The sequence below is a fragment of the Muscardinus avellanarius genome (assembly GCF_963383645.1).
Source record: "Muscardinus avellanarius genome assembly, chromosome: X".
In the NCBI taxonomy this organism is placed as follows: domain Eukaryota; kingdom Metazoa; phylum Chordata; class Mammalia; order Rodentia; family Gliridae; genus Muscardinus; species Muscardinus avellanarius.
This window is the reverse complement of record NC_137792.1, coordinates 57690583-57700116: the sequence shown is the minus strand read 5'-3', so window position 1 is coordinate 57700116 and position 9534 is coordinate 57690583. Positions and strand designations below refer to the sequence as shown.

At 39.1% G+C, this 9534-nt stretch overlaps 1 protein-coding gene across 1 annotated transcript in view; it reads left to right on the top strand.

The window, feature by feature from the left end:
• Positions 1 to 856: 856 nt before the first annotated feature.
• The window catches only part of FMR1 (fragile X messenger ribonucleoprotein 1), a gene marked incomplete at both ends in the record, with an annotated part of 36460 nt that continues 27782 nt past the window's right edge, over positions 857 to 9534 (top strand). The window contains 1 exon segment of the mRNA XM_080719318.1: positions 857 to 907. Coding sequence (XP_080575444.1) covers positions 857 to 907 — 51 coding nt within the window.

Below are 9534 nucleotides of genomic sequence, written 5' to 3'. Positions count from 1 at the left end.
CTGGAAATATGTAACACCCCTCAGAAAGCACAGGAGGTACAAAGCAGCCCCAAATCTCTTAGTGGGAAAAGGTGTCATTCCCAGCTCCCTATACCTAAGGGCCCCCAAAGACTGGGTCACTATAGTTGCCACCGTTACAGTTTAAAGTCGTCTCCAATGTAATTCATCGCCGTTCTTGTCCCCGTACTTCACCTCCAGCTCAATCAAGCTCTGTATTAACTTTGAAGGGAAAAAAAAAAAAAAAAGCTCCTTTAATCCTAGTCAGGTCTCACTCGGATAATAGCTGTAGTCGATCTCTACAGAAGGCCCTTTCTCACGCCCCAGCTTGCGCTCCGCAGAAACCAGAGAACCATCGGCCTTCCCCCTCCCCTGTCCTCAGGCGACGCTAGGCGGCCAGACCTGTCTCCGCCTTTCGTCTCTTCCCGCCCTCCGCCTGCCCCATGAACGCCCAACCCGCGCGCCCTACGTCGTACCAGGCTTCCCGGCCAGTTCCCAGCAGCACGCATGCGCGCGCTCCCTAGCCTTAAGGCAGGAGAGGGCGGGGCCGAAGAGGCCGAGCCCGCGGGGGGAGGGGCAGTGTCGGTCACGTGACGCGGTTTCAGTGTTTACACGAGGAGCGGGCCGAGCGTTTGGCCTTAGTCAGGCGCTCTGCTCCCTTTCGGTTTCACTTCCGGTGAGGGGCCGCCTTCGTGCGGGCGGCAAGCCGACGGCGAGCGAGGGCGGCGACGGTAACGGCGGCGCCGCTGCCAGGGGGTGTGCGGCAGCGCGGCGGCGACGGCGGCGGCGCCTGGGCCTGGAGCCCCTGCTGCCCAGCTCTCGGGGGCGGGCTCCCGTCGCGAACAAGGCTGACGAGAAGATGGAGGAGCTGGTGGTGGAAGTGCGGGGCTCCAATGGCGCTTTCTACAAGGTACTTGGCTCGAGGGCAGGCCCCATCTTCGCCCTCCCTTTCCTCCCTTTTCTTCTCGGTGGCGCCGGTGAAACAGGCCTGGGGCCCTCTCTCCAGCGCCGCGCCCGGGCACGCTCGGCGGCGGGAGCTGGTTTGGGAGGAAAGAGACTGACTTGGGGCCTGTAGGAAGCCCCTCGAGCCCCGTGCAGCCTCCAGCTAGAGGCCCCGGCGCCTACCAGAACGAGAAAGGAGCGAGTTGGAGAGGGCCGTTTTGGGCCAAGCCCAGCCAGAGAGCATTGAGATGGGCGAGGACGGGCGGCATTTACGAGAGGCCGGCGGGAAGGGTTGGAATGGGCTCCAGGTGCCAGCGAAAGGCTTCTTCCTCCTTTCCTGAATGTCCTCTGTCGGTGGGATCCGGGCCTGAATTGGGGGTATTGTTGGGGGAATGTGGAGGCTTCTTCCGGGCTGCCTCCAGCTTCGCCAAGAGGGTGTAGGTCTTGGTAGCTTTAGGCTTCTGTTTTCCCTTCCAGCATTGGGACTTCGGAGAGCTCCCCGGTTCGGGGCAAAGGGTGATAGTCAGCAAGAAATCACAATGGCACTGATTTTTCGTGGCCTCTCGGTGAATTTTGGAGGAGATTTTACATGCAAAAAGTTTCAGGAAGACCCTAACGTAGTCGAGCGATGCATTACAGTAGTTGGCCATCGGATATATTCACGGCCCCCTTCCCTTTTTAGAAATGGGATACATTGAGTAATACAGATGATTCCATGTCTAAAAACATTTAGTAGCTCAGCTATTTAAAACATTCTTTGTATTTTAAGTCCTCAAAAGCCTGAATATATGCCACAGAACTTTAGGAAATTAACTAGGTGTATATGATTGATTTCTAGAAAATTTTCCTAAGTAGTATTTGGAAATACTGTTTTGTGTTCTTAAGAACTTGACTGTAATCTCTGATTTTTGTAGTATTGTGGTCTGTATTGTTGAGATTTTAAATAGGCATTCGTGGATTTACTATATTCTTTAAGTTACACTATTGAATATCAACTAATGTGATAATGATCAAAGAAAGGAAAATATTTGTATTCAGCCCTGAAGTATTTTTGGTGCCTACTTACTGTAGATCTAGCAATTATAAATCTATAAATTTTCATTTCCTCTTGAATGTCCATGACTTTTGTAAGTAAAATCCTATCTTCCTACAGTAATTTGGCAACAGAAGGTGCACGTGGAAGGAAGCGTGGAAAATAGCTATTGCCATTGTCCAACAATTTTTAAGCTTATTATAGTATAAACGTTTCAAACGGGACGTGTTTGGCTATAAGGAAATAAGGGGCTTTATTATGTGTGTTAATAATTTTACGGAGACATTTGGAAAAATGTATTTCATAAATAAGGAAAGTGTACACTTAGCAAAACCAAAACCTTTTGTTGTAAAAGTCTAATAATCTTTATCATTGTTATATACTAACATAATATTTGCATTTATGTTCTTAAACTTGCCAATGTCAGTTGACTCAGAAATCAAAATTTGGTTGAATTTTATTTCATTGAGTTTGTAGAATCATTCTGGCCCCTAGATTGGCACTAGAGTTGTGCCAGTCTGTTTATCGGGGGTTAAATAGTTAAGCAGCGTTTTAATTGATTTGAGATATCAGCTTAGATACCATTCTTACTGTACTTTTAGTGAGGTTGACTTTGCCATAGAAGGCAAGTAGCACATCCTAGTTCTGAAGAACATATTGGTTCTAATGATTTGGCTTGCAAATGACTATAAGTAGTACTCTTTCTTGTTCCTATCTCCTCCTTATTTTAGCAAGTTACCTCATTTGAAGGTGAATAAAATTGAGTTATCCTTTGGTTCGATGAGGGGAAGTGTAATTTTTGAAGAAAAGTATGTTGAGAAATTTCTGTTAAGTGTATTTAATTAAGGTTAATTTTTAAGAAAACCTCCAAGCTGGGCATGGTGGCACATGCTTGTAGTCCCAGTACTTGGTAGGCTGAAACAGGAGGATCAGAGATTCACAGCCAGCCTCAGCTACTTAGTAAGGCCCCATGCAATATTGAGTTCTTAAGAATAAAAATAGAGCTGGGTTATAGGTTGGAAGTAGAATGTCCCTGGGTTCAATTCTCAGTACCGCAAAAAAAGAGATGTAGTTTCTGTAATGAAAAACAAATTTAAATGACTGAGAAGATAGCTGTGAGTTAGAAAAGTAAAGCAGAAGTAAACAGTTTCCTATCCAGTAGGTTGGATTTGCAAGACAAATTGAAGGCCATTTTTAAATTAACTATTATGGAACAACATTAAATTTATGGGGAAAATGGAACCCTTGTTCGTGAAATTTATAGAAAGGCCTTTAAAATACGGAATAAGTCAAATAACTCCAATGTAATTGAATTCAGATTGCGACAACTTGATAGAAATTCTATATTTTCAAAGGACAGTTCTCCATCCAAGAATGCTTTGGTTCTTTTGCTAAATAATAACTAAAACTCAGGGTTCAGATGAGCAAAACAATGAAACAACTCTGTTCAATATTTATCTCATAATGTTTATTCTTTTAAAGATTAAAAGTACCAGGTGTGGTGGCTCAGTTTGTAATCCCATCATTTGGGAGGCTGAGGCAAGAGAATCACTGTTCGAAGACAACCTCAGTTACTTAGTGAGGCTCTTTGGAAATTGTTGAGACCCTGTTTCAAAATAAAGAATAAAAAATAGGGCTGGGGGTATAGCTCGGAGGTACAATGCCCCTGGGTTCCAACCCTAGAACTGCAAAAAAAAAAAAAAAAAAAAAAACTTGAAAGTTAATGATAATCAGTGTCATTACTTTTTTTGTTGTTGTTGTTGTTGTACTGGGGATGGAACCCAGGGGCTTTCTACCTCCAGGCTAGCTCCCAGACCTTTTTTCTATTTTATTTGGAAACAGAGTCTCACTAAGTAGCTAAGGCTGGCTTTGAACCTGTGTGATCCTCCTGTTTCATCCTCTCAAACACAGGGATTACAAGCATGCACCACCACGCTCAGCTCAGTGTCATTACTTTTATACTTAGTATTTCTTTGAGTTAATAAAAAATGGTAGCCAGGGGTGGTAGTGCACCCTTGTAATCCTAGTATTTGGGAGGCTGATACAGGATAGCAGGTTCATAGACAGCCTCAGCTTAGTGAGGCCTTCTACAACTTAGTGAGATCCAGTTTCAAAATAAAGAATGAAAAAAAAAAATAGGGCTGGGGGTGTAGCTCCAAGGTAGAATGTCCCTGTACTCAATTCCTAGTACCACACACACAAAAATGATAACATGTACCACTTACAGAGGCCTGTGGGTATGTAATTTAAGATAAAACGACACTGATTTATACTACATTTAAAAAGTATTTCTTAAATGAATAAGGTTGAAATAGGTCTTTCTTCTGGGACATTTGCTGCAAATGTAGTGTTCTTTGGACTAGGAGTTTTGATGTATTGAGAATGGTAGTGGATTAACTCCATTTTAGATGTAGAATGCATGACATTCCAATATAAAGGCACTATGTATGCTACTATTCCTAGGTTTTATGTAGTAGTATGAAGATTACTAAATGGGGATAAAGCGTATGTTGGTGACATAAGATTCAAAACATTGTTAGTTTCTCAAAATACAGTGGCTTGTACCTAATTCATTGTTTTAATATGTAATGCTAATTTGCAATTTATAAGTTTGGTATCTGAAGACTCATTTGTTGAGTATTATTCCCATAGCTAGCAGATAATATAAAACATACCATAAAGAGGAAATTTTTAAAATGAAGACAAGTGACCTAACGTCATTTTAGTTATATGTTCTGCTAGAAATCAATGTTTTATTACCAGTAAACTGACAGTTCCCAAGTTTATAAACTTCCATAAAATGCAAATGAACTTGCATTCATGTTTTCTGTAAAGCTTCTCTGTTTTTGCATATAGGTGTTATTCTGCACTTGAAATGAATTATTTCGGTCAACCATGTTTTCTCCTCCAAAACCTACATTCCCTTTTTAGTGTTTTTTATCAGTGGATGCATCATTTCCCCCTTTTGAAGTACAAATTTTTAATTCCATACTCAAGTATTCTGATCACCTCCAAGTTATTAATTAAACATAAAATTTATAGAATAGTACTTGGCATTCTAATTCCTGCCCACTATGAAAATGTTTTTCGTGAAATTATTTGGAATCATGATTATGATAATAGTTAACCAAACACTGTTTTGTGTGCTTTACCTCTGTAATTTATTTAATCTTCTCCGCAATCCTGAAAAATGTTCTCAGTTTTTAGATAAAGATGAAGATGGACAGAATGGTTAGTGGCTTACTGTCACAACTCTTCAGGTTCCGACCTGGGATTTGAAATTGGACATCTGACTCCTTGAAATTTAGCTTGGAGAAATTAATCGGATTTAGTTTCCTATTCAATTTTTTATTACATTGTAATTTTTGTATTTGCCATAACACTGCCTTAGCATCCTCTAATTTCAGTTGCATAGGTGTGTTGTCTATTTTCTTAATATTAAAGATGCTATAAAGTACTCTGTGGTGTAAAAGCTTTCATTTTTTAAGCTTTTACACCAGACATAATTCTTTCTTAATTCTTCATATGAATGCCTATTAAGGAACAATAAAGCCAGATGTGACACATGCTTGTAATACCAGCGCTTGGGAGGCTGACACAGGAGGATTTGTAGGTTTGTGGCCAGCCTCAGCTACTTACTGAAGCCCTCTGTAACTTATGAGACCCTGTTTCAAAATAAAGAATAAAAAATAGGGCTGGAGGAAGTAGTTCAGAAGTAGAATGTCCCTAGGTTCCATCCCCAGTACTGAAAAAAAAAAAGATAAATTTAAAAATCTTTGACCCTGCTGAGACATTTGCTTTTGTTACCTACACTAGGGACTGTTAAAACTTAAGTATTCAAAAAATACATACACCCAAGAAAAATTAATAATTTTTGTGGTACTGGGGGTGGTACCCAAGGGGAATCTTTTACAGTGCTGGAAATTTAGGGATTTTTGCTCAAAAGAATTATAACACTGCATGTTCTGTACTAATAATGTAGTAGTGGTGGTCAGGGGATTACTTGGAAACTTCTATACATGATAAGCCTCTCTTGTGACCAGTGAAATCTATTTTTAAGATAGTTTTCTAAGCTAAGAAGTGTGAGGTATAATGTGGAATTAATTTTCCCAAACAGTGATGGACATTTTGTCTTTGTTTCTTCTATCCTGGTAATGTAATGTTTGAATGTGTAGCTCGAGTCATTACATACATTTTTACGTATGATTTTTGTGATTGCCTCTTTGGTCTAGTTGCCAGTAAATTGGCAATCCCATGACTTAAAATTTTCTGTTTTTTCCTTCTGGCCAAGAACTTCTATTCATTTTTAAATATATTTTTTCTCCTTTCTCAAGCCTCAAGATTTTCATTACGTTTTATTATCAGGATCTAAATAACCATTTAGTTTGTAATCTCTTTGTGGAAATAGCCTTTCCTTTTCTATCTTAATTTTTAAACTTTTAAAGATTTTGAGCTATTTATTTACTTTGCTGTATCAGGAGTCAAGGATTATGTTACCACTGTGAGTGTTTAAATCTTATATATCTCCTCAGGAAAACATGAGCACTATTGAGTGACAGTGACATCCTGTGGAGAACTTCAGTCTTTGATAATATCCTTAAGAGCTCTTGGCTTTGTAGCCCCATTAGAGCCTTTAAAAGTGTGCATTTGTTGGTATGTAAGTTTCCCTGAATGTAAAAATGTTTATAGTTCTGCATCTTTGATGAAATATGCTCATCTCCGATTTATCATTTATGTAGCATCACCTATGTGTGTAATTTCATACTGACAATTTTAGGCTGGTACAGTTCCTGGCTCATAAATGAGGAATCTGAAGTCCAAAGATCACTTCTTGGAGAGTCCCCCAGCTCTTTTGTGGTAGAGCCAAGATTTTGAGCCTAGGTTTGAAAAAAAACAGTGAAACACAGCCTCATAAAATGGCTGGACCCCAAGCCCTAGCCATCATCCACCGTAGTGATGCTTCTTTTGTGCATTCATTCAGTGTGCCTTTGGAAACCTCACAAGAATTTTATTAGCATGTCTTCTCCGTAGATTTCAACTTTGCTTAATAGGCAGGAATCATAGCAAGATACTTCTCCAAGTTGTTGGTGGGATGACAGTGTTCTGGAGGTGGCTAGAAAATGAGGGCATGAGTGACAGAGTATGGGAAGGGCAGGGCTAAAAGGAGAGTTACTGGAAAAAGTATGGTGAAATGTAGGACAATAATGGAAATCCTTGAAGTGATGCTTTAGTAAAAGAACTTGGTACTCACCAGATGTTATTTGTCCTTGGTGTGTTAGTAGCCCAGAGGCAACTAATGAGTTTATTTTATTCTCCTTATTAAAGCAGTAACCAGAAGATAACACATGCCTTCTGTATTCACTTAATATGCAGTGACTAAAAATACTTGATTTTGAAACAATCATGCAAATACCTATATACAGATAAGCCTCATTAAGTCAAAGGCAGCAGTCCTGTTGGACTATGATTACTGGAGCTATTTCTGACATTTTACATCTGCAATGGTGTTCAGAGCCTGTAAAAGCTTTTTTTGTTGTTTTTGTGTTATAGTCACAACACTTGTAGATCTTCCTCCTTCTAGAGAATGTTTAATTTGAGGAACTAGGTAAATGTAGTGAATGAGTGTACTTTAACTTGGGAAAGTTTAAGGAAAAATAACAATGTAGCAGTATGACTAAGGTGACTTCCAGAGTGTTTTTATGGTGGGTTGAAAAATAACCAACAGCCAGGTGTGATGGCACACGCTTGTAATCCTAGCATTTGGGAGGCTGAGACAGGAGGATCCCAGTTTTCAGACAGCCTCAGTTACTTAGTGAAGTCCTTTGCAACTCAGTGAGACCCTGTTTCAAAATAAAGAATTAAAAATAGAGCTGTGGGTGTAGCTTGGAGATAGAATGCTCCTGGGTTCAATCGCTAGTCAAGCAAAAAAAAAATCAAAATTGGTAAATGTTTTAAATCAGTATTACCTACTACAGTAGCCACTGAGCTATATGTGTCTATTGAAACACTCAAAATGTGGCAAGAGTGAATAGGAGATTAATTATAATTTTAATCATTTTTAATGTAAATAACTACACATGATATAGAAATACACTGATAAATAGGCACAGTTTTAGGTAAGGGTAGTAGTACTTGCAAGACATTTATTTACTGCCCCCATATACAAACATTTAAAATCTTATATAAGGATAAAGACAGAAGCAGTGGCTTTATTTGATAAGGGGACTGTCACTTAATAGAAGTCTTGATTTTAGTCAGTATTCTGATACAATCCCTCAAAAATAAATTGTTAATTTTATATTACTGTCATGGAAAGACAAGGGAACAATGCAGGTGAAAGGGGATTCTTCCCTTTCTGTGTAATTTAAACTTACTTTATAAAATTAAGAGCCTTAATGACCAGTACCTGAACCTCTAACTAAAGTCAGACCCCTTTGTTGTTGGTTGCTGAAGAAATAGGCAAACAACCCCTTGGAATACTGGGGACATGGCATTCTTATGATATCTGGTATGTTTTAAAATATTGTGGCCAATATTAGATTTCTCAAAATATACTACAGAAAATGTTGGTAATTTAAATCTAGCTGAGTAAAAATAAGTAGGAATGATAAGAAAATTTATATTTCTTCACTTTAAAATAAGTATAAGTATATATAACCATACTTAAAATAATAATTTAGCCATCTTAGATAAATCAAAATACATTGATTCCATTAGAGTCTACTTTAATCATTCATATAAGGAAAAAGTTTCTTTTAGCAATTGTTTAATTGTATTCAATCAAGCATTATTGCCAAAGTTTAGTGTCTCTGAGTTGCTTCAATATCAATGCTTTCCAGGGCCCTGCCTCAGGATCCATAGTTTTTCTTAGATGCCATTAATTAATGCTTAATTCACATGCTTTAATTCAATATTCCAGGGAGTTTCATTTTTTAAGAGTCCTTTAACATCAGACATTCTTTCTTTTGTGTGTGTGTGTGGGTGGTACTGGGGTGGATCCCAGAGGCTTTCCTACCTATGGGTTATACTCCCAGACCTTTTTTATATTTTATTTGGAAACAGAGTCTCACTAAATTGCTGAAAGCCTCACTAAGTAGCCGAGGCTGGCTACGAACCCGTGCGATCCTCCTGTATCAGCTTCCCAAGCGCGGGGATTACAAGTGTGTGCCACCACGCCTGGCTACATCAGACTTTCAAAGGTACTTTTTGGTTAGCAACATGTTTGCATTTAACTGTTTAAAACATTCATTGGGCATCCAAGAATTGTGTCAGTTAACTGAGGACAAATAAGTTGAAGGAAGAATGGTCTTAATTCAAACTAACTTTTTTCCCAATAACTATTGTGGATATCCAATATCATCAGGATTGACTCTATTTTTTCCTAAACATATTATGGTTTTCGCCCTTCCATTTATAACTCTGATGAGTTTTAGTTGATTGTTGTATATGGCTTGAGGTAAAGGTCAAAGTTTAGTTTTGCAAATGGTGTTGTTGGGACAAATGAATATCTATTTATTCTTTTCCCATTGAATTGTTTTGGCTGCTTGTTGACAAAGGATTTA